The sequence below is a fragment of the Mastigoproctus giganteus genome, chromosome 3 (assembly GCF_048544385.1).
Source record: "Mastigoproctus giganteus isolate SK-2022 chromosome 3, ASM4854438v1, whole genome shotgun sequence".
Classification (NCBI taxonomy): Eukaryota; Metazoa; Arthropoda; class Arachnida; order Uropygi; family Thelyphonidae; genus Mastigoproctus; species Mastigoproctus giganteus.
Genome location: NC_143577.1, coordinates 36,690,857 through 36,716,912, shown reverse-complemented (window position 1 = coordinate 36,716,912; position 26,056 = coordinate 36,690,857). Strand labels below are relative to the sequence as shown.

Sequence of the window (26,056 nt, the reverse complement as noted above, 5' to 3'; positions counted from 1 at the left end):
TCATTACAATCACTTGTGTGTGGTTTTGTTCTGTACATTGTCATGCATGTCTCTAGCTTCATTACTTCGTAGTATGCTCGCAAGATAAATGTATTCATTTCGATGGTCCACTTCATGCGCTGGCTTATTCTTTCCTCCTGGGTGATCACTAGCGCAGTTGCACAGGAAGCACTTAAAGTAAGTTGGTCTGTATGGACTGGTCCTTCAGTTGTTGTTGTTGTTGTTATTATTATTATTGCTCTTTATATTATTTCTCCCTGATTGGGGGTTCCAATTCGTGATGAGTATTGCTACCAAGTACACAGGGTGGTTGCTGTGTCTGATGTTACTGTTGCTCGAGGAACTCTATGAATATCCTAGAGGTGTTCAGGATTGCAACTTTCTGGAGTTCCTTGTAGGTGTTCGCTGGAAGACTATTGCTGCTAGGCTGTTATGTAGAGCCTTTGGCACCATACCAGTAGTTGACACGATGATCGGGATGGTCGTTACTTGTTGCATATAACACATCTCTTTGATCTCCTGTCTTATTATTATTATTGTTGTTATTATTATTATTATTAGTAGTAGTAGTAGTGGCATATGATGCAAGAAAGCGCACTTATAAAGCATCAGCAAAAAAAAAAAAAAAAAAAAATCCAAATCATCTGCCCATCCCCTCCAATAATTTGTCTACTTCTTCCTTGAAATTATTCAAACTGCCCACTTCCACAACAACAGATAAAAGTTTGTTCCAACAATCAACCATCTACTCGCTGAAGGCAAGCCACCACACATCTATCTGGCAACAATCCTTCCTCAATTTCAATATATACCCCTTCTTCATGTGTATAGTCTTTGCACGAGGAAGAATGGCAACAGCACTGAGCTTATTCAATCCATTCAAAGCCTTAAACACCTCAATCAGATCACCTTGCAAGTGGCTAGTCTCCAGATGCTAAAATTTGCAGAACTGAAGCCTGTCTTGGTAAGAAAACCCTTTCATTCCCTTCAATCTTACTGCCCTTTTCTGCACTTGTTCCAGCAGCTCTACTTCCTTCCTAAAATGAGGCCTCCAGGCCCGTATGCAGGACTCAATGTGCAGCCTAACCATTGCCTTATACAACAAGATAATCACTTCCTTATCCCTGCTAACAATTCCTGCATAAAATAGACAAAACCCTATGACATATATCCTAGTGGTCTGTCTGCAATGCTCTGAGAACTTCATAACTGACTGCACAAGTACCCATACGTCTTTTTCATTTTCCACTACCCTGAGCATAGTAACACACAGTTGATAAGTAAATCTGGGATGACTGCTATCCATATGCAGCACTTTGCATTTGTCAAACTTCAACTACCATTTCTCAGCCCATCCTGTGCAATTTTTTTTTTTTAGATCTTGTTGTAGAAGCTTACTCTGATTACTGTCATTAACCTTTGCCAACCTTTGTATCATCTACAAACTTCAATATCAAGCCTGATATACTTTCATAAAATTCTTTTTTTTTATCCAGTTCTTTTTTATTGTATCATAATATCAAATCAGATTGGTCAGACAAGACTATCACATAAAAAACCCATGCTGTAACTGCAGTATAAGTGCATTCCTGTCTAGATGGTCCTGCATTACTTTTTTAACCAGACTCCATTATTTTCCCAGGAAAAGAAGTTAACAGATCTATACTTACTCATGTAACCCTTTGATCTCCCTTTGTGAATTGGAGATACTTTTGCACATCCCCAGTCCACAGAGACCTTTCCTTACTACAATGATGCTGTCATAATTATGGCTAAGGTTTTGCTTAACTCCTTTGCTGCTCACCCTAAATTAACTGGATAGATTCTATCCACCCAAGGTGCCTCTTTTATGCTTAGTCTCAACAATTTCTCTTTCACTTCCATCTCACAATTATCACAAAATCATTTAACACCCTGTTAGATTTTAATGAACTTCTGGAATTCCCCTCCCTAAAGAACTTCTCATGCAAGAATGTAGATGAAAAATTCAGTTTGTCAGCAACCAGAGAAGGATCATCCACAGTTAAACCATCAATATCAATAGACCAATGTGATTAAACCTCTTCCTTTTACTGTTAATATAAGTAAAGAATTCTTTGCTGCTTTTCTTGGCATTCTTTGCAAGAGACTTCTGACAATCTGCTTTAGCTTGCCTACCTCTTTTGTCACTTGATTACAGATTATTAATCAAATGACAAAGACAAATACCTCAATTAACTCTATCACCTGATAATTTATATGCATCCCTTGCTTTTTTCTTCTCTGCTACCAGTCTCATCAGTTCATCTGACATCCATTTAGGTCTAAGCTTGGAATGGTATTTCTTGGTTGGTATGAAAAGCCTAGTAACTTCTATTACTTCCCTGAATGCTTCCCATTTAGAATTTGCTGTTGGTAACAGCATCAGACAGTTCCACTGTACACAATTTAAAAACTGCCTGAGACCCTTACAAAAGCAAAAGACCCTCCCTTTACCCTTCACAGTAATGTCATTAAGTAAATCTTACATCAGTACACTGTGATCACTGCCACTCAGAGGAGTTTTATTTGCAGGTTCATAATGCATGAAGCTGCTGATAATCAGATCAAGAGCATTGCTTTCTCTTGGTGCTTCTCTAACACACTGCTGTAGAAAACAGTCATTCAATAAATCCACAAAAGTCTTGATAATGGGTGAGTAAGAAACCCACAAGTTCCACTCAATATCTGGAAAGTAAAAATACCCCATTTAAGGCATTCTGATTTACTGGCCTGCTCTATTTCTCTGTATAGGTGTTTGTTATACTCATCAAAGTCTTTAGGCCTATAATACACTCCTATCATCATTTTTGTTTTCCCAGTGCTTATGTCACACCAAACTGTCCACCCATGTCAACTCTATGCATTGCCTTTTATTTAATACAATTAACTTAGACAATACTCTCTTCCCACTGTGCCTGTCCTTTCTGTACACACTGTAGTCCCCATATTCAATTTCTGCATCCCTTATGCCTGAATGACAATGTGTCTCTGATATCCCCACAATGTCTGTATTTGATTCACTTGAAGCTGTGGCAAAATGATTTGAAAATTAATTTCATACATTCCTATCTGAATCACTTTGGGAAAATACTTATTAGCAGCAAAACATAAGGAGAAAGATTTCACCAGGGCAGTAAGGTAATGGCAAAGAGATAACAAATTAATAATCTAATAAGGACAGATGCAAGGACATATAACTAGTAAAAGCAAGAAAAGTTTTACTAAATTAGTTAAAGGAAAATACATTTTCCAATTAAATTTCAAAAGGTAACCACACAGACTCCACATATGCAGTCAAACTTGGTTATAACGAGCACAGAAATAATGAGATCACGGTTGTAAAGAGCAAAAAACCATAATGATTTTAATTTACGTGTATTCCCATACAATCGCTCGCTGTTATAACGAGCATACTACACAGATATACTGAACAAATTTTGTTAACAATGCAAACATTCTTAATTGCTCGGGTAGTCGAAAAAACACAATTCGTGGAACAGACAAAAATGAAAAGGGCAACTTATCTTTTATGACCACCTGCATCGCATTGGATTAGCGGCTGGTTTTTGATCTTGTCCTTTTGGGGACGGGGCTATACAATAGTGCATTGCTGCTTGTCGCATTACCCTATTTACAGATTGTCTTGTATTCACTGAACCATAAACTGATTTTGGGATTTCTAAGAATTTTGGAAACAGAACTTCTAAGAAATTTTTATGCATTTCGGGACTTCTAAAAATGTTTTTTGCATTTTGGGACTTTAAGAACTTTGTAGGTAGCTCACTTTATCATTTTAAAGTAAAATCAGTTAGAAACAAACCCTTCCTTTGGAAACCAGTCTAATAACAAAAGAAAGTGCCTCTCGATTCGCAAAAAAGTCGAAATTATTCGTGAGTTAGAACGTGGTGCAAAAAATGTTGAAGTGTGTAAAAAGTTTCTTTGTGCTCTTCAAGTGTATCGACAGTGTGGAAGAATAAAGATGTTTACATATTGGCACTGGAAAAGAACATTACCAAAAAAAACAAAAAAAAAAATTTAAAACGTGCAAGGTTACAAACATTGATGAAGCATTGCTTCAATGGTTCACCCCACAGAGAAGTGCTGGATTTTCAATAGATAGTCCGATCTTGAAGGCTCAAGCGGAAAAATGCAATGATTAATTTTGGGTGCAATGATTTTGTGCATAACAACAGTTGGCTAGATCGATTTAAAAACTGGCATAACATCGTTTATACAAAATTAGTGGAGAATCTCGATCTGCACATCCAATAATGGCAAATGAATGGATTGACCATGTTTGGGCAGAAATCAGGAAAGATTTCAATGACAAAATCTGCAAAACAAACATCAATTTTAAGATTAATAAATAAAGACTAATTGAAATAGTGTTTATTATTAAATAGTATTGTTTTTAATTACAGAGAAATAAATTGTGTTTAGTATTAAGCATATGGTTTTAAAATTACAGCCAAATAAACTGTGTTTAATATTAAGTGTATTGTAGTTTATACAAGCATATTAATACAAATAACATGTAGGTATATACTTATATTATTTTTCTCTCTAATATTTCTTTTGTTTTTTGAATCTATCTTTTTATCAAGTTGTTGAGAATTTAAAAAAATAGGAGGTAGATTTAACTCATCACTGATATAAAGTGTTCATTGTTTAACGGCCCCAGGAGTTTCCCCATCTCCGCAATCACTGGTATAATGAGTAATGGTTATATAACAAGGAAATTTTGTTGGTCCCTTAATGCTCATTATAACCAAGTTTGACTGTATTTGCAAATTAAATGATTTAATGACTGTTATCCAGGAGATAGAAAAAAGAATTTTCTACAATAAAAGAATATTCGATTAAACAAATAAAATTTGATCTGCATCATTACAGTATCAATTCACATCAACACTTCAGATCCATTTTGGGAATCCATCTCAATACTGTAAAATTGACTGGACTCTTCAGACACAGGTTGAAAAACTATTTACAAAAAAGCAGTTTTTACAACTTGTTTCAGAAAAGTTCACTGCCCTCTAGAACACAACAACTAGTCTTGAGAATGAATCCTAAAGTGGATCCAAAATATTGACATCAGTTGCAATTTTCTATTTAGTTAACTGAACATGCCATAATTGTAGGAAATCCTCTTTTCCACCCCTGGATAGCAAACAATAAACCGATTAATTTGAAAAAAATATATATAAAGTCTATGTTGTTACCTTTTGAAAAGTAATTATTAATTTCCACAAAATACTCTTCAAAGAACAAATGCATTTTTCATTTCTTGATTAGACTATAAAATGTAACATAATGAAATAAAAACAATGATCCCCCCCCCTCCAGACTTACCAAATCAGATTCAATATTATTACTATTGAATCTTCCTTCTCTGGAAGGAACTTCAGCACATTAGAAAGACAATAGCTTTCTCAAAGTTAAAAAAACAAGACAATAAAAAAACTTAATTATGTTATTTTCTAATGTCAAAAGTGAAATTCATGTAATCTACCTTTTTAAGCTTATTCAAAATCTTAGGATCATAAGGACGATAATGTAATTGTTTTACTGATTCTTCAGCTGGTTTCACTGGTATTTCTGTATCTGTAAAATTAACAAATACTGGAAATCCTCCTCTTCTTTGTCGAGCTATAACAGAGTAGGTAACATTACTATTTGGAGAAAATACAAAGAATTTCCTAAAAAAAAAAAATAATAATAATAATAATACATTAAATGATAGCTAATCAGCTAATGCACTAATAAATTTCAAATGGTACTGATTGATAAATATAAATGACTGGCATGACTTGAAGTTACAGTTGATGTTTGAGCACATAATGACAAAATTAAGATTTTGTGCACCAAAATGGTTTATACATAACTATGGTCAGAAAATTAAGCAGATTTAATATGATTTGTAATACATATTTTTTTTTTACTGTATACTGATAAGTCTGTGCTTGCCAAGTCATTTGGTAATTGTAATGTGGTCGGTCCAATCTATTTGACTGACAATTTTGTTCTCTATGTTTTTTTTTTTTTATTTACTTATTTAGTACATTCAACCAGGTGCACTGGGTATACAGGTGGTATAGGCCTTATAATAGTATTTCTTGTTTTTTTTTTTATTATCAAATAAAGGACTTGATTTGATTTTGGTTTTTATGGTGCAAAAAAAATAAATAAAGGACAGATTATTATTATTAACAAATAATTAACAGTTATTATGTTACTCTTTGTATAGGTTAATGTCAAAGAAAACCGAGTAATTGTACAGTAATACCCCGAAGTTACGCGATAGGTGGGTCCGACAAAAATCGTTTAAGTCGAATTCGCGTAAGTCAGGGTACAACTTTGCATATAAATACATATAAATTTTGTTTAATTGGGACCAAGGACTAACAAAAACACTAGTTTAGAAGAAAAATATTTAATAAAATTGCAGTTATTTATACATATTAATACAAAATATGTATTAAAAAAATAAATGAGTTACGTAAAAAAGTTATTTCGATGTCGATGGCATTATAAAATCTAACAAATTCGTCTGATGACACAGCGCCTTCTTTTTTTCACGCAGAATTTCTTCGTAGTAAACTAATAATTTTTTTATTCCTTGCTTTGTAGCTATAATGCGTTCTTCGTTGGAGTCTGTGTTCTAAAATTTTTAAGCCCTTTTCAATTGAGCTGAGACCTTCTGTCAAACTTGGAATTGTCATGTGCTTCTCTGGTGGAACTGGGTCTGAAGTGTCGGATACTTCAGTGACGTTTTGCTCACGCATCTCTATGAGCTCATTCATTGTCAACTCCTGACTATGTGAATCCAACAGCTTGTTGACATCATCACCACTGACTTTCAAATCTAATTGCCTGGCAAGATTAACAACTTCTTCTATCACATGAGCGACATGATCAGTTTCTGGCATTGTTTTCGTCTCGTTTTTGAAAAAAAATGGACAAAGTTTCTTCCAGACACCATTCAATGTTTTTTTGTGAATTTCATCCCAAGATTCTACAATGATTCTTATGGCATCTAAAACATTGAATTGTTTCCAAAAGTCTTTAACAGATATCTCACTATTTTGTCTCATAGCTTCATTCAGACGTGCAAACGAACGCCTCGTGTAGTAAGCCTTGAATGTTTTGATGACTCCCTGGTCCATCGGTTGAAGCAAGCTGGTTGTGTTTGGAGGCAAAAACACAACTTTCACATGTGGGCCGAAATTAATTAGGGTGGAAGGAGGGTGACCGGGTGCATTGTCAATAAGAAGCATCACTTTAAATGGAATCTGTTTAGACTTGCAATAACCTTCGACTTCGGGTATTAAGTGGTGACCAAACCAGTCCTCAAAAACGGAAGCTGTCACCCAAGCTTTATGATTTGACTTCCAAATCACTGGTAAGCTAATTTTAGATATACACCAAACGAAAAAATCAAGAACCGCGTAACTCCGAGTTTGCAAAAGTCGGGATATTACTGTATAGGTTAATGTCAAAGAAAACTGAGTAATTGTATAGGTTAGCACAAGAAAACAGAGTAACTAATTTCATCTGGGCCATAAGGAATAGCAGATAATTTGCTTACCACGTTGTGTTATAAAAAAAGATACTCACGCTCTAGTAGGCATGCTGGCTTGACTGTATGCAGCAAAAAATTTAATGTAAATATTAAAAAATATATATGTATTAGAATCATGTCAGTGCAAATTTTAATGTCTACAGTATGGTCCTCAATTTTGATCTGCATCATTAATTCTTTTTTGAATGGAGAACTATAGCCATAAAAAAATTAATCTCTCCATGTTGGTACCCACTTATGTATTATTTTCCTCACTGAATTTTGGTTTTGGTTTTAATTTATCTCATTGTGTATTGAAAGTAAGGTAGCTGGGAAATAATACTTTTCTGATATCAAGAATGCTATTACTGAAGATATTATTTGTTCATATTATCCAACATTATATTTATACATATTGTCTGCTATAAGGTTTAACATTCCAGGAATAAAAATTTTGAATCCAAACATAGCCTTGGCTTTGATTGAGTGGTCTTCACTTTCATCTATTGCAGCATTTCCCAAAGTTGTGGTCTAATGTAACTTACAAAAGTGGTCCATGAAGCTCAACAATAAAACAAAAAAACTTTCTTCATGGTAAGTAACAATCCTATTAAGAGTGATGGGAAACACAAGTATGCCTATAACTAACTACTCGATTATACTACCTATGTAAAGTGTGAGTACATATGATTGTATTTAAAAAATAGTTATTAACATACTTAGATGTATAGTTTAATATTTTGTGGTCTATGGCCCCAACCTCAAATATAAAAGTGGTTCATATCTGAAAAAAACATTGGGAAATACTGATCTACTATATAAAAGGAAAGATCACTCAATAATAATTCCTGGATCACTACTTTATTATAGTAATCCACTATCCAGGAGGGAGAAATCAAAATTTGGATCAAAACACAGCTCCCCAATCACTTCCTACAGATGGACAAGGAGACTAAGCAAGGCTAGGTTCACCTGGCTTAACTCAAGTTGTCCAACCCACAGGTCACAAGCACTCATTCTTTCACATTAAGCAGCTTGATGTGTCACCTTTTCATAATTGATATTTTCCATTATTACTTGTTATCTCTATAATAGAAATAATATCAAGAATTTTCCCCATACCAATCTTTTCTCATCATGAGATTTCTAAAGAAAAACTATTTTCTAACTTTCCTGATACTTGAAACTAATTCAGCACTAATAATAAACATGAATGCATGTGTGTGTGTGAGCATAATGACACAGATGATTAAGGAATTATACAAGTATAGATATATTAAAATTAGAAGAGATCTGTTACTTGACTATTCCAGTTAACAAAATGTTTTGTGATCCTTCACACAAATCAATCCACACCAATTTCAATAAATAGAAAAGGAATTAACAATTCTTACAAAGAAAGTTCTTTACTTAAATTTCAATACTTATTCAATATTTATCACAACCTTTTGAAAATACTGAGGAGCTGTGAAAAGTTATCCTTTAATGAGATGCTGCAGAAATCAGTCCATGCAAACAGTATCTTAATCTATGTTTGAGAGTTAAGAAAAATATTTTTATTTAGATATAAGCCTAAATGAATACTAAACCATTGGGAAATTTTAATGCAATCTATAGAAAATAATTGCTTACTTCTGGCAATGAGGTGGGAAGGAAGAAAATTCTTTTTATCAAAATCAAAACTCTTATTTGGTACCCGATGCTGTGCTTCTCGACGATAATGATAAGCAGAAGGTGCCTCTATTCGAGAAAATAAAGGCGGCAACAGAAAAATGGGAGCTTCTTTCTTGAGCCATGAATTAAGATTTATTCCACTTGGAACAATGTCCTGCACAATAGATTTATAAGTGTTATCACCAGTATGTTTCATTGGAAGGATCTGAAAATCCATTAAACCTGTGAAAGAGAAAAACAAATGATTTTTTTAGTTTTTATTTCACCTATTATAAAAGGAATTTTGTATATAGTAAGAAATCTATGAGGGCTGGTTAATAAAGAATGGTCATAATTTTTTTATGAACAACCATACTGCTTGCTATTTCTCTTAGTTTAACTTCTGTTCAGGGGAAAATAATGGAGTCACTCGTTAAAGAAGCACTAAAGGATCATCTAAACAAGACTGCAGTTATAGGTCAGACACGGCATGGGTTTGTTAAGGGAAAGTGCTAAATTTGAGCCCTAACCATGCTGCATCACATTGCAACCGTGCAGTTGACTCATGCACACGGTGTGACCTTCGCAGTCAGTTGAGTTTGTGTCTGTTTAGTTTCACCTATATAATAATGGATGTAATACGCAAGGAACAGTATGCTGCTCTCAAATTTTGTTTCGGTCTCAAGAAAACATCAGCTAAAGCATATTAAATGTTAAGAGACTTATAGTGAATCTGAGCTTCCATATAGCACAGCTCACAGGTGTTTTAGACCAGTGCTTCTCAAACTATCTGTGGTGAAGGAAAAGTTTCTTTTATTAATCCGTCATGGACCGATACTTTTGTAAAATACAAACTGTCATGGACCAGTTAATGGACAAATTGTTGCAGACCAGTAACAAACAGTTCGGGGACCAGCAATGGTCTGTGCACCACACTTTGAGTAGCACTGGTTTAGACTGTTTAAATAAAGACATTACAAAAGTTGGCAGTCCTGGCGTTCCAACCACTGCTGCCACCACAGAAACTATAAACACTGCTTCTGTAATCATGAGAGAATACTGTCATAACAGTAAGGTAACTGGGCAAAGATGTTGAGAATATCAGTAGGGAGCACACAGTATTCTCCATGACCATTTGACCACAAGTGTTTGTGCACGTTGGGTTCCAAGGCTACTCACACCTGAGCAAGAGCAAGTTTACACTGAGGTTTGTCAGGAGCTGCAATGAATGGTTACTGAAGATAGTGAGGTCCTCCACAAGGTGATAACAGTGGATGAGATATGGCTTCATCACTTCGACCCAGAGAATAAGCAACAAAGCTCTGTTTGGGAGTCTACGTCATTGCCAACACCAAAAAATGCAAAAGTTGTGGATTCTGCAGGAAAGGTTATGGTTACCAGCATATTGTGCCACGTAATATGGCTTATGGGACCTTACTACAGAACAGTACTGAACACTTTGCAGGATCACGTTCTTTGCAAATGACCACACCTGCACTCAGGCGGATGGATGTTACAACATGACAATGCAAGAACTCACACTGCTCATACCATCATCAAGTAATAAATAAATAAATAAATTTTCTGTTTATACTCCAGGACGACCAAACGGTCAGAGGAGTTTACAAGATACACAGAATACAAGAAACAGCACCGTATTCAGCAGTCACGGGCTTGAACCCCAGTCACTCAAGGCACGTGTACTTATGCACCCTCGTGCCTGATCACTAGGCTACGGCAGCATGTAAATAGTTAGACAGCATTGTCATATGTGTTTCTCATCCGCCTGACCTTGCACTGTGTGGTACTTTATTGCCAATGTTAAAGAAGGAGCTGCAAGTAAAGCGTTTCCAGTCATCAGAAAAAGTTGTAAAGATATCAGAGGCAATTTTCAAAAGCTTGTCAAAAAACGGCTTCCACAGTGTTTTTGAAGAATAGCAGAGATGTTGGAGTAACTGCATTTCATCAAATGTGGACTACTTCGAAAAGACCATCGAAATATGATTAATTAATAAAGGTATGTTGTAAAAAAAAATAAATAAAAATTATGATCATTCTTTATTGTACAGCACTTGTAATATCTACATATTTGTCTCAATGTATTTTCCTACTGGAAAATAACTCCAGCAGGCTTCAGTTTTTTAGCTGCATAGACCCAGGTGGTCATGTCGCGAGGCTTTTGTGATTATTAACAACCTTATACAACTTGTTCAATTCAAGTCTAATGTCAACAAGTATTTTCTGACTTCTCAGCTGCATTTCTCAGCTGCAAATGGAGTAACTGCATTTCATCAAATGTGGACTACTTCGAAAAGACCATCGAAATATGATTAATTAATAAAGGTATGTTGTAAAAAAAAATAAATAAAAATTATGATCATTCTTTATTGTACAGCACTTGTAATATCTACATATTTGTCTCAATGTATTTTCCTACTGGAAAATAACTCCAGCAGGCTTCAGTTTTTTAGCTGCATAGACCCAGGTGGTCATGTCGCGAGGCTTTTGTGATTATTAACAACCTTATACAACTTGTTCAATTCAAGTCTAATGTCAACAAGTATTTTCTGACTTCTCAGCCTTCAACCCATGGACATCATTAAGCAGCATGGGTTCTAATACTTTTCACTTTCGGGGCTTTCATACACAAAAAAAAAATTGGACATTTCAGTATTAAAATGTTCTAGTTTATACTTTGGCATGAGTACCAGGTCTGAAGAGTTTAGAATAAATCATGAATGCAATTGTTAATCATATTTAGCAGTCAGAGGCTTGAACCACAATCTATTCAAAGAGCCTGTGCTACTGCACTTTCACTCCTGACTACTACACTACATAATCTTAACATTTATTTCCAAGGAAACTTTTTATTTTATAAATTTGTAAGGTTCTATCATTACTTTATTTGATATATAATTTAAAATTTAATTATTAAATGTAATTCAATGTCCACTCTAGTCAAAAAGAAATTATTGATTTTCTTTGTAGAGAAGTACATAAATTCATTCATTGTTTTAGGAATCATAATATCACAAAACTTGAAAACCCCTGGTGTGCATGATGTGCAGTTTGATTGAGAGCTGCCAGTCCTGATTAGGAGCAACTAAGGAGAAATATACATTACAGAAATTTAATTATCAAGAAACCATCCAATAAAATCTTAATTCGGAGTATTAATGGAAAACAGGGGGGTTTGTCAACACGTTTCTCTCAGTACTCTCATGCATAAATTCCACACAACTGTGTTGTGTCTGTGTGGCCTATAATTTTCCAATTTTGTGCTTCTCTCTTGTCTGACTCCTTTTATGTAACTTGCCTTCATGGGAATCAGTACGACATGACTTTACATCAAGTAATGCAGGGCAGTCCCAATGCTGCTAGCGAACAAGATTTCTTACCAAGAAAGGCTTCATTGTAGCAAATTGCAGTGTCTGGACTCTAGGCACCTGCAAGGATATCTCACTGAGGTGTTTAAGGCTTTGAATGGATCGAGTAAAATAAATGCGAACGACATCCTTCCTCTTGCTCGGACAATGCACAAGAGAAGGGATAAATTTAAATTCATGCAGAATAGATGTGCAGAAATTTGTTTCCAGCCAGTATGCAGTTGACAGTTTGACAAACATTTGGTGTTGTGGGAATTTTTTTTTTTTTTCCCCCAGGCTGATACAGTATAAACTTGCTTTATTGCATCACTTGTTATTTCTACTAAGATGTAATCAGAGCACAAAATAAAACTGAAAATTCCATTCAAAAATAATTTTAAATATAATAATTAAAATATTATCTATAACACTAACCTTTGAATTTGTATGTTGTTCCAACAATCCCCACAATTTCTGCCCTATATTCAAACTGACCCTCTAGTGTACTGTTATCATCACTCTCAGGAAGTTTCTTACGTCTACGTATAACTTTCATTAAGAAATTTGTTGTATTGAAACGATCTGCATGTGCGCACTTACAGAAAACATCTTGTGGACGAAATCTTAGTTCCATGCGATATGCAGATTTGTAATAGACCTGAAAGAATTCAAACATAAGCTTTGAAATACCACAACATATAAAAAAAAAAATGATAGGTAATAATTCTACGAGATTGGAATTTAAAGGGAAAAAAAACAATACTATATTCTGGTATACAAAACAAAATATACACAATAAAACGAAGGAAGAAAATATTGGTAATTGAGCTCAGTTGATGGGCATGTTATTAGTATTAAATCATATAGTGCAGATGATACAAAGGTTGCCAGGGTTGTTAATGACAGTAAAGACAGTATGCTACTGCAACGGGATCTAGAAAAGTTAGGCAGATGGGCTGAGAAGTGACAACATTGACAAATGCAAAGTAATGCATATGTCTATCAGTAACCCAAGAGAAATGTATCAATTGTGTGGTTCTACACTCGGGAAGGTGGAGATGAAAAAGACCTGGGGGTAATTGTGCAGTCATATATGAAGCTCTCTGAGCAGTGCAGACAGGCTGTCAGGACAGCTAATGGAGTTTTGTCAATGATATACAGGAATTCTGCTAGCAGGGATAAGGAAGTAATTATCCCGTTGTATAAGATGATGGTGAAGCCACACCTTGAGTACTGCACACAGGTCTCGAGGCCTCATTTTAGGAAGGATGTAGTTCTGCAAATTGCAGTATCTGGAGACTAGGCACATGCAAATACGTAGTAGCAGTAGTAATACATGATGTGATGCAATAAAGCAAGCATATGAGCTTATGTAGCATCAGCCAAAAAAAAAAAAAGAAAAAAACAATTTCACACAGCCATTCCCTCTAAAAATTTGTCCAGTTCCTCTTTGAATTTATATAATCTATCAACTTCCACAACAGATGGAAGTCTGTTCCAGCAGTTAACCACCTACTGGCTATAGGCAAATTTCTGCACATCTATTTTACAATTGTCTTTCCTCAATTTGAATTTATGCCATGTCAGGTTCGTAATCTGAGCAAGCGGAAGAATTCCATCAGAATTCAGCATGCTCAACCTATTCAAGACCTGATACACCTCAGTCAGATCATCTCACAGGTGCCTAGTCTCCAGCCACTGCAATTTCCAGAACTAAGCCTTTTTTGGTAAGAGGACCCCTTCATTCCCCTCACCAATCTTGTTGCCCTTCTCCGTAGACTCAAGCAACTCTACTTAAACACCACAATCAGGTGATTTGATTGAGGTGTTTAAGGCTTTTAATGGTTCGAGCAAGCTCAATGCTGATTGGATTCTTCCTTTTGCTCAGATTACACACTTAAAGGGACAAATTCAAACTGAGGAAAGGCGGTTGCAAATTAGATGTGTGGAAATTTGCCTTTAGCCAGCAAGTGGTAGTGGAACAGACTTCCATCTGTCACCATGGAAGTTGACAGCTGAAATGATTTCAAGGGAGAATTAGAACTATGGGAAATGTGTTTTTTGTTCCCCTTTATTTTTTTTTTTTTTTCGGCTGATGCTGTATAAGCTTGCTTTGTTGTATCATATGCCAATACTAATGCTAACAATTTAACCTGCTTGCAAACATTTTCCTCATATACTAACATTATTAGAATCTATACTGTCACATATTTCAGCTGTGAACACTGTTGCTAACATCTATCAAAACATTTATTGCAAACATCTATGCTAACATTTATTGCAAAATATTGTTCCGAAAAACAATTACATGAAAGCAAAGAGGGTTTTTTATCGAATGCACACTGGACAAAAATCGAAGTAATCTGAACTTAGGCATTCTACGATGAAGCTGACTTATTAGAACTTTAGCATCTGTTGTGAAACTGAATGCAATAAAGAAATACTTTCGAATCCGCGATGAAACTAACTTACTAGAACTTCAGCATCTGTGATGAAAGTTACAGTTGTGGACCTTTGACAATCTCCTGGCCTTCCTCCCACCAAAAGAGTATTTTTATTTCTTTCTCTCTGTCTCTTTCCCTTAGGGTTGGACTAGAAAGGGTGAACTCCCTCCCCTAAGGAGTTTTTTTCCCTCAAGTGAATGAAAGGAAGTGGAAATTTCAAGAAAATAAACCCAGTTTTCCTTCATTTGGCAAACAGCAGCTCTGTCAGCACAAGAGAAGTGAAATTACATTTGCAGTTCAGAATGGAATTCAAGCAAGCAAACATATGACACTTTATAGTGAATTTTTCAGGCATGTGTGTGATAGTGAAAATTCAATTTTTCCCTCAAATTTTTTGATGATATCAAATGCATATAAAACAACCCGTTACTCGTAACATATATATATTTGGTGTGCAAACGAACTTCGAAACCAAATGCATGCAAAGTTCCTTCACAACATTTGGTTGCGAAGAATTTAAGTGAACGCCTGCATACGTCGCTCCATTACGTTATTAGAGCAGTCAACAACATTAGAAGCAATTCATTGAGTGACAGATTGTTTAGCCAACTTTGTAGTGAAAATGATGAAGATTTCAATCGTTTGCTGCTTCACACAGAAGTTCGTTGGCTTTCAAAAGGTATTTGTCTGAATCGATTTTACAATTTGTTTGATTAAGTACTAGAGTTCCTAGAAAACAGAGACGATGGATTGCGGGCCAACCTGATTACATCCAAAAATGACATCACTTATTTAACAGACCTCTATAAAATATTTAATGAAGTCAATCTACAATTACAAGGTGATGAATGGAATTTAATTAAAACAAAAAACGTTATTGCCGCTTTTGTGGGGAAACTTCTTCTGTTCAAGTGGAATCTAGGCCGAGGGGAATAGCCACTTTTCAAATTTATCAGCAGTCTCTCTCAAAAAGGAAGATTTACTTACATACTGCCAACACTTGGAGGTTCTCCATGCTGATTTTAATGAGCGATTCAAGGATATTCTAAACGTGAATATACCAAATTGGGTTCTAGATCCTTTCTCACATGTAAACACAGCAGGATCATCAAATTTAGAAGAGGAACTCGTAGAACTCACAACAAATGAAGAACTAAAAATAAAATTCAAAAGTGTATACCAAGAGTTCTGGCTTCAGAAATCAATACCGACACTGTACCCTGGATTATGGGAAATAGTGCAGAAATTTTTAATTGCATTTCCATCTTCTTATTTGGCTGAGCGTGGATTTAGTGCTGTAGAGAATTTACTATCTAAGAAAAGGAACCGATTGCATATAACTGAGCATAGCGATTTATGACTGTTTTTATTGAAAGTTCAACCCGATATTAACAAACTTTTAAAAATGCATCAGGCTCATCCTTCATATTAATTTGTTATTTTTGCTTTGTATTTTTACTTTATAAGTTCGAAATAAACAATTTTGTAATATATTTGATGGTGTTTTAATTATTACAATAAGATTCTTACTAATGCATTTGCAATCTCTTAATATGTATTCCGAATTTTCATATTTTGCACATTATGCACAGTTTCATATGAAACTGTGCATAATGTTATTCGAGCATACACTTTACAATCTTTACATATGGGCTATGTTTCATCAAAATCGGTATAGCAATAACTGTGTTCAAGATGAAGCAAATATTGGCCACTACTTTTTCAATAATTTAACGGCATAAGCAGTAATGTATCATTAGTTGTTATTTACGTCGAAAATATCAAACAGCTTGAATGCGGAAAACTGTTATAATGGGGGGCGTTACAAAATTTATGTTTTGCAAAGTGGGTGGTGGCCCGAAAAAGTTTGGGAACCTATGTTCTAGAGTTTATATAAGTAAACTCTTTGCTGTTTTTCTTTGCATTCTTTGCCAAAGATATCTTGTAATCTGCCTTTGCCTGCCTAACCTCATTTGTGACTTTATTAAAGACCAGCTCATATCTGCCATAGGTTTCTGTGTCACCTGTTAATTTATATGTATCTTATGCATTTTTCTTCTCTTCCACATGTCTCATTAGTTCATCTGACATCCATTTAGGCCTAAACCTTCCAAGATTAATTCTTTGAATGCTTCCCATTTAGAATTTGCTGTTGGTAACATCATCAGTTTGTCCCAATGTATAGAATTTAAAAACAGTCTCGGACCACCGTAGTCACCTTTACAAAAGTAGAAACCCTTCCCTTTACTCCTGACGGTAGTTACCGTTAGGGGTAAGGGGAAGTTTATGAAAATAAACTTTCAACAATACATTTTAAAATATCATATTATAACTCTACAAGTTATAATATGATAAACTGAACAAAATTGATTATCAACAATCTCTCAATAACACTATTTGTTGTAGACCAAGGAGTTAATTGAGAACTGATTTATTCCCACTACAAAAAAAAAAAAAAAAAAGCAAGTACAGGTGCATGAATCTGAGAAAGTGGTATGAAAAAGCCTATCCTGGATGTGCCCAAACCTTGATAGCTGCTCATTCAAACTGAAGTACAAAACAGCTTGTTGTAACAAACATTGCCCACAGTTGGTTGGTTGTTTAAGGGTTTTATGGTGCATTAGTGTCTAAGGCTATAATACGCCAAGTCAAAAGGTATAAAATGTAAAAGTATAATATTATAACTGCTTAATATAATATTGTAAAAGAGTATACCATATAAAACAGTTAAAGCATGAAATGATAAAACATTCTAGATAAAATGATATAGATTAATAAGTTAAATATAGCTTAAAAACTTAAACTTAAACAAAAACTTAAATATAGCTGACATGTCATTGTCCGATAAAATCTGTCTCAGTGTATAAGTCTCAGACAGATGAGTAAAACAAATGACGATCATTAATAAAACAGGCACATTAGCTTAAAATATGATGGACTGTTAAACGGTGTCACAAATTCTACACATAGGATGATTGTCTGCCCTCAGCAGATAGCAATTCATCAATGTCCCATGCAGATTCGAGACAGAACAACTTCCTTGTTACAGTTCCTGCACAGACTAGACTGCCAGTGTTCAATTACAGGCTTTATCCGATATAACTTGTTTGCAACCTACCCATGCCATGAGTGTTGCCATTGGAATACCAGTTTCTTGCGTACTAATTGCCTGTAGTCTGTATAGGGGAATAACAGGCAAGAGTTAAAATTGTTCACTGATTTGGCTGCTCTGTCTGTGAAATCATTTCCTAAGGTACATTGCCCATATCTACCTTTCTTAGTATTCAGAAATTGAATAAGCATGATGCCCAAATGAATCTGACTACATATATGTACATGTACACAGACAAAGATACACACAATCACTGGGTCCCTCAGCAGCTGTTGAAACAAAAGTTTGCCAGTAATTTTTTAGGCAAACCAATTTTTTTAGATAAACTAATACAGCATAACAATATATCAACTGAGATCAGATTAGGTTAACAGTGATTATCCACAGCAACTTAGAATTACTGTTAGTTATGTGGTAGAGAGTGAAAAGGCCTACTCCAAAGGCTGTGCATGCACTAAATGGAGATAGTCATTTTTTTAAATATACACTACATCATATACACCATTGAAAACACCATATACACCATAAATTTTGTAGAATTTCAATAATAAAGATAAAGGTAAAGTGCAGCCATTATCAACCCACTGCAGGATGGAAGCCTCCTCAACAATTCATGCTGAGGGAAATGGACCATAATCTGCCATGCTGGTCCAGTGCGGGTTGGCAGATTGACTGTATTCAGTCAATTGATTGACTGAATATTGATTGACAGTATTCAGCAGTCAGGGGCTTGAACCCTGGTGGTCTACTCAAAGAGCGTGAGTTACTGCACTCCCACTCCTGACCACTCGGCTACGAAGTTCAATAATATTATAGGTAATTATCAGTTATCACTGTGTTGCATTACATTACAGAACTGCACTGTGTTACACTGAATTATCATAATGGACAACCAGTTTGAAATATCCAATGCAATAAATGAGTAAAGTGAGAGTAAATCTCTGGATTAGAAAACAATCAAACTTATGTATGGATGTGGTAGAAAGCATGTCAGGCAGAATTTAGGTGTCGCAGCAACATCAAGCAGATGTTTTAGTGTTTTACAGAGGCAATAATCCTAAGGATGTAATTTCTAAACTAAGAAGTGAATGCATCAGTTTCCCTCCCCCAACTACATACAGCTTGAATCAGGCTATATGTAGCACGGCATGATACAAGATCACAATTTTTCAGAGCAGTCCCGGTGGTCTCTTTCAATAAAGAGCAGCCTAAATGTTTCCAAAGTGAAGCAGTAATTAGCAGCCCACACAGAAGTCCTGTACCTAAAATGCTGCAACTTAATCTTTTCTGGATGAATTCAGTTTACATTTTGCAGGTGTTGATGATGGATGCTCCAAAGTTGTGGAGTCCATTCAGGAGTGACGTGCACAAAATGAATGAGGTTCTTCACATCACTTTATCTATATCATGCAAGCCAGTTGTTAAATTTTCAGAGATTATCCAAGCCCTTTTTTTTCATAAAATTAGTTCAATTAAACATAAGACTATTTTAATTGAGAATGACCCTCAGCTGAAGTTCTTCTAGAGAAAGTCCTCACAAAAAATTTGCAGCACATCATGGTGTACCTAACAAACTGATATAGAAAACAGCTGACTAGATAACCCAAGAAATGACTGGCACTATGAAAGATCCAGCCTTGAACTATGTACAGATAATTTGTGCCAAAAATAATACATTTGATTTGCTTGCTGTTTCGGGTTGCACAAATAACTGATCGCCACACCTAATCATTTTTGGTCTGCAGCACACTCCTATTTAGAGTTTTTTGTTCGACTCTTTATGTCACACCAGGCTGATTCAACATTATTATGATGTTCTCAATATAATGGATAAGATCTTAAATCTCTATTCTTTCTAATTAGAAGCATTACTGCTCCTCTCCTTCTATCATACCTGTCTTTCTGTATGCAGCAGAATTTCAATACTTATATTGAAATTGTGCATCCATGTTATCAGGATGGCTTCGTGTTTCCGACATCCCAATTACATTGATTTAACCAGCACTTCAAATGTATTAGCTATACTTCCAGCACATGTATACAAAAATGTGAATTACTATCTTTTTACACTCTTTCTATCTCTACCTCATTCAGTTAATCACAGTAGAGTTATGCCACATATCTATTGGGCCAATACAATTCATATCTTTCCTTCTAGTGTTAACACATGCAAAGAATTTCTTGGTACTTTTCTTTGCATTCTTGGCCAAAGACTTTTCATAATCTGCCTTATCTTACTTAGCCCCCTGAATAATTTGATTAGACTAGTTTACAGTTACTGTCAAGTCAGTATCCCCTGCCAATTTATAATTAGTCTTAACCTTGTACAATATCTTAGTCAGTATAACACACTTGGTAGCCACAATAATTACCTACAAATACTCCCCACTTAGCATTTACACTTTTTAAGAGTTGGACCTGTTGAAAACAGTTTAAGAAAACCTGTCTAAGCTCATTATCACCTCTGCAAAAACAAAATTCCTTAACCTTGACATTAATTACTGCCTTGAATAAATTCCACATCAATTCAATGAACTGAAGGTTCTGAATCACTGCAAATAACCAATCAAGAACATACTTTCTCATGATGTCTAGCATGTCAGTGTGCAAAAGAGTCATCCAGAAAATCAAGTATTGTTCTGGTATCAAGCAAGCTGCCAACCCATTAGTTCCAATCGATATCAGTGGTGAGCTACAGTAAGCTCGCATGGGCTCGCGAGAGCCCATTGTTATTTTTTTTGAAAATTTGTGAGCCCATTGTTGAGATGGTCATTTATTTTAAAAATGAAATCCTAAATGCAATTATTGAGTATCCAGAGACGAAACTAAGGTGGGGCGAGCGGGGCCCCATTCCCAGCATTTTCATGGCGCAATCAATCGGTTATGTATTTTAAAATTGCTTCATTTTTGATTTAATTAGTTGGGCCTCTGTTTAATGAACTTCTTTATAGCGAATTTTTTTTATTCCCCCTTGGTAATTACATTTAAAACAGTTTCCGTTGAACGAAGAAAATTTCCATGTAACGAACGGATTAGGAGAGAACTTTGTATGCATTGTTCTGACCTCTGGCCTTTCGGCAATTTAGATAATTAGAAAGTGTGAATTAAGGGTGAAAGGGATTACCGTTTCACAATGTTAGTGGTGTCCGTAAAACCTATGTAGTCGCATACCGAGAAGTCACGCTAGTCAATATGCTTTCCATAGCCAGTCAGAGGATTAAGAAGATTCTCGACATGGATTATAGCCTCTGGTCAACGTGTGTTGTGGTTCCCCTTTACTCCGACAAATGGGCATGTTTTTCGGAGAAGTGAGTGATCCACACTTTCCAGTAAATTTCTCCTGTTTATGTTTACATGGTCACAGTAGCTGAATATCCATGTGATTCCGACATTTTGCACAGTATTCAAAGAACTAGTCAGAATAGCAACGTAGAGGGGGGGGGGGAATTGGGACAACTAAGATATTATATAAACTTTACGAAGATGAAATGTTGGCAGATTTTGAAACTTTGTCGAGCCTTTCACTGAGTAGAAAATGTTCTAAAATATAATGGCATACAGGCAATAATTAAAAAAAAAAACTATATTACCAATCTCCAAAAAGCTAGTGTAAATTAGGGATGATTGCTAAAGAACTTGATGTGGAAACTATAAAGATTGGTCGTGTGTTCGGGCCACGATGAGCAGCTTTTAGCTTGTGGACGGCAATTGTGGGTTGGAGGAATCATCCCGCTTTGTGCAAACATTTTGAATCAGAAGTTAAATATTCTGGATTATTAAATTGACTTTTAAATTTGAAATTTCTTAACAATTTAGCAGTAATAATCGACATCCTGCAGGAGCTCTCTTACCTTTCAGAAGCTTTACAGAATCACAATGGTAAAAGCATATAAATTAATTATTCGAACTATCAGTGCTATTGCCAATTTGAAAAATTCTGAAGGAAATTATGAAGCTAAAATTGAGAGCATGTTGAAGTGGAAAGAATTTGAAGGAATCAAAATCGAAAGTAAAAAAAATTACCTTGTGATAAGTTATTAAATGCAGTGTTATCCTTAAAGGATAAGTTATTAATGCAACAGGGCAATTTTAAATTAAATAAAGAAAAAAACGATACCATTGAAAGAAATTTTAAACATATGCTACCCAAAATCGTGGAATGTGAAAGAACTTTTGTCTCTGTGGCAAGAGGGTGAAAACCAAATAAGAAATTTAAGTTTTCTGATAAAATATGAAATAAAAATTAATGATTTTAGAGATTTTGTCGAAGACAGTTTATCTTTAAAACTGAGTGAAATTACCTTTTCAATTACGAAAGCCAGAAAATATCTTTGAAACCATTGCGATTAGCAGTGCTGAAGCTGAGCGAGTTGTCAGCGTAATGAATAATGTTGAGTGAATGAATGAATAATATTGACAATTAAATACGTTGCAGATTATGACATCTAAATGTAAAACCACTGCTTCAATTTGATCCGGATCGTTACGTCAAATCATTCCTCTGTAATCATCTCTCAGCTATTGAGCAAAACAGAAGATAGACAACAAATATTAATAAAAGTAAATTCTATGTGGCAATTTTTAGAATAAATTTTTCTTGAATATTTGTGAAATAATTTTTTTTTCATGTAATCTGTGATTTTTGTGTACTTTTTCTAGTGTTTGTTTTTTTATGTAATATTTGTTTTTATATTATGGGAATGTTTTGTGATAGTTTTTATATTATTTGTGATATGGGAAATATTTCATGTTATTTTTTATTCGCAATATTAAAATTTTATCATGAAAAAAATGCATCCATCAGTGGCGTACCCGGAGGCAATTGCCTGCTACCATGTAGGCAGGCAATTGCCTCCGGGCCCTTTAGGGCCCAGGCGTCTTTGGCTGTCTCCTGTTTTTGCAATTTTCATTAATTAAGTAGAGGCCTGAACATGTTCTTTGCCTCCGGGCCCAAAAAAGGGTAGCTACACTACTGGTATCCATTATATTTCCCTAGTTGTTAAAAAAAAAAATGAATAAAAAAGTTGCACATGTGTCGAGCATGCGCAGTAGATGGTTTATGCGAAACATCCTTCGCGTTTCTTTTAGGTATTTTGATTTGTATATATCGATTACAAAATAAAAGAGCTTTTTTATTAATCATTCACAGATTTTTATAATTTCTGGAAGACAAGATACAATGGATTTATGATAACTAAAGTAAGAGATGTATACTTGCGAGTGCAACCTATCTAAATAGCTCTGTAAAATAGCACCGACTGATGTACCGATCTTGTAGTTGAAGCAACATACGCAGCTGTTAGGGGAACCTAACAATGCAATGTAACGAAAATGCGAGACGAAAAAAGAAATTGTTGACAAATATTTGTATTGTTGAAATCATACTTATTGCAGTAGTAACTTCAGGAAGCATGATTGCAATGTCATAGTATTCAGAAATTCTAAAAAGTTAGAACTCCAGACACTGTCGTATCCAGTTATCATCGTAAGGCAAAGCATGACGACCAGGTTTTTAAGTTTTTTTTTTTTTTTAGATAGACCTAGGAACGTTTTACACATTCACTTATATGCATGGTTAAGGAGGTAATAAGTCGCATCTATCCACCCCCTAAATCCACCCGACTCGAGATACCATACCGGTCAAGCACTCTAATCACACTACTAGTAGTTTTTTTTTTTTTTTTTGGTAGTTGTTGGCGCATAGGCTTCTGTGGCCATAATGCACCTCCCAAGGTTTTTGCAGTACTTTGATCAAAGCCTGAGGTGGGAATCGAACCCACGACCTTTGGGTTGCCAGGCAGGCACTTTACCCACCCGGCTAGCCCGGTCGGCATTACTACTAGTAGTGCGAGCGTGGGAAGCCGTGGATGACGTCATTTCCGTGACCAATCAAATTTACTCAGTAGAAAGTCGGAAAAACTGCGAGCCCATTGTTAAAATATTCACAGCTCACCACTGGTTCCAATCGATATCTTAAAAGTTAAAATTTTTAATGAAAAGTCATTCTAATTTGCTGGGCCACTCTATTTGTCTATATAGTAGGCACCTACTCTCATCTTTGCTTTTCCAGCAATAACTAAGCAAGAAAGATTACGACGAATGTTTATGTCACATTAGATTACATCAACGTTACACTGGCCTCTGCCTATGGTTGCACTATTTTAGAGTCTATATGTTTCTTAACTCCAGGGGCCCACATCTGGTGATAATGGGCTTTGCACACCCAGGGTCCTGAGCTGGATATCACCATTTTTCTCTTTCTTGGTGATTCCCTTCTATTTCGGACTCTTGTTTGTTTGTTCGTTCTCTCTCTCTCACTCACACACACGCGCACACACTCTCAGGGTAATTCAGAATTTTTTTTTGGATGGTGCAGCATAAACCTCAGGTTTCCTTGCGCCATGTGGCTAATGATGATGAAAAAGCATAGATATCCCTGCCCCCTTTATTAATCACATAATCGCCATATTCAAATTCAACAACTCAACTCCACTATCGGTGACATGTTTCCGTTATAGCTACATGCCTGGTATTTTTTCACTTACCTTGCAGCACAGAAGATTAAAATACTGGAATGGTCGGTCAAAATCAGTAATTTTGGTAATACTACTACTACTATTATTATTATTATTATTATTATTATTACTATAACGAGCTAATATGGCATTTGCATTCAATGAACTAAACATAAAAGTATAATGAAACTTTACCTCAGATATTTTTTTGATTCCGCCTAGAGTTTCTAGCATTCTATCATTATTCTTAACAACAGCTGGATAATCTATGCAAACCAATTTCTTTCGATTTATTGGTACTTCCATATCGATATACATACAATGTCAACAATAATCATAAACCTATCGCAAATATACTACAACTGTAACGCCATGTCATTTGCTGGATTACTTCAAGCGCCACCTCTTTTCGCGAACTTGCATTTTGGCATAGTTGGATTTTTTTTTTTTTTTTTTTCCTTTTTCACAGAGTCAAGGAAGTTATTTCTGTTCTCATATTTTAATAAAAATGCAAAAATAATTAAATTAATTATAAAAAAAAACTACCTTAATTCCGTAGATAAATTGAATTCCTGATGCTATGAGTATATTTAAACATAAATATTTAAACATAGCCCAAATTACTTCAGTTTTCTCATGGTTACGAAATTTATGTTAAAATTCAAATATATCCAAGTCTGCACCCATGATGACTTTTATATCCCTGTAAGTTGTCGACGAAATTATGTAAGTACTGTTTTCGAATTTAAATAATGCTCATCTGCAAACGGCTAAGCCTAATAGCGCCGTGGCACGTGGTACCGCCATGCCTAATGTAAGAGCGGACAAACTTGCTGCGTCATACACTGCCGGCTCGCAAACAGACAGATGATCTCCGAAGGCTCTCCTCCAGGCAAACGACGAAGTGTATTGCTCTATGGAAAACCTTAACCAAACTAAAAGAACTAGCATGTTGTATCCTGCCTCTCCTCTTACCCGGACTTTACAGTTTTGAAGTTTTGTGCGGTCACCTACCATGTAATTCTACCATTGTTCTCATTAGCTACATGATGTGCATCAGTAATGATAACAGCTCGAATTTATGTGTTAGTCTTTCATATCAATTATATGTACTTAATTTATACCTATCATTTTTACTGTAAGTCCCTATAAATGTTCCTATAGTTGTCCAGGGGCAAGCTGGTAATTGTCTGTGTATTTATATCAGAATGGGGCTACATCTCGGCATGACCGCGCTGACCCGTCACTTTGTCTAGGATGCCTCTAGACAGACTTGTAACCTCTGGCCTATTTTTTTTTTTTTTTTTAGTATTTGTTGCCTCGTTATCAGAGGCAGACTGGGTCAAAAATTCTTACCGGGAAAAACTTGTAGTTGAAACATACTA

At 35.3% G+C, this 26,056-nt stretch overlaps 1 protein-coding gene across 1 annotated transcript in view; it reads right to left on the bottom strand.

Moving 5' to 3' along the window:
* Positions 1-25,045, bottom strand: part of l(2)37Cd (general transcription factor IIIC subunit l(2)37Cd) — a 48,432-nt gene extending 23,387 nt beyond the window's left edge. The window contains exons 1-4 of the mRNA XM_090370494.1: positions 24,867-25,045; positions 13,036-13,258; positions 9,215-9,478; positions 5,534-5,670 (exon numbers count right to left, since the gene is read on the bottom strand). Of these exons, the coding sequence (XP_090226620.1) occupies positions 5,534-5,670; positions 9,215-9,478; positions 13,036-13,258; positions 24,867-24,989 (747 nt within the window). The 5' untranslated portion in view covers positions 24,990-25,045. The remainder of the gene's footprint in view (positions 1-5,533; positions 5,671-9,214; positions 9,479-13,035; positions 13,259-24,866) is intronic.
* Positions 25,046-26,056: the final 1,011 nt, after the last annotated feature.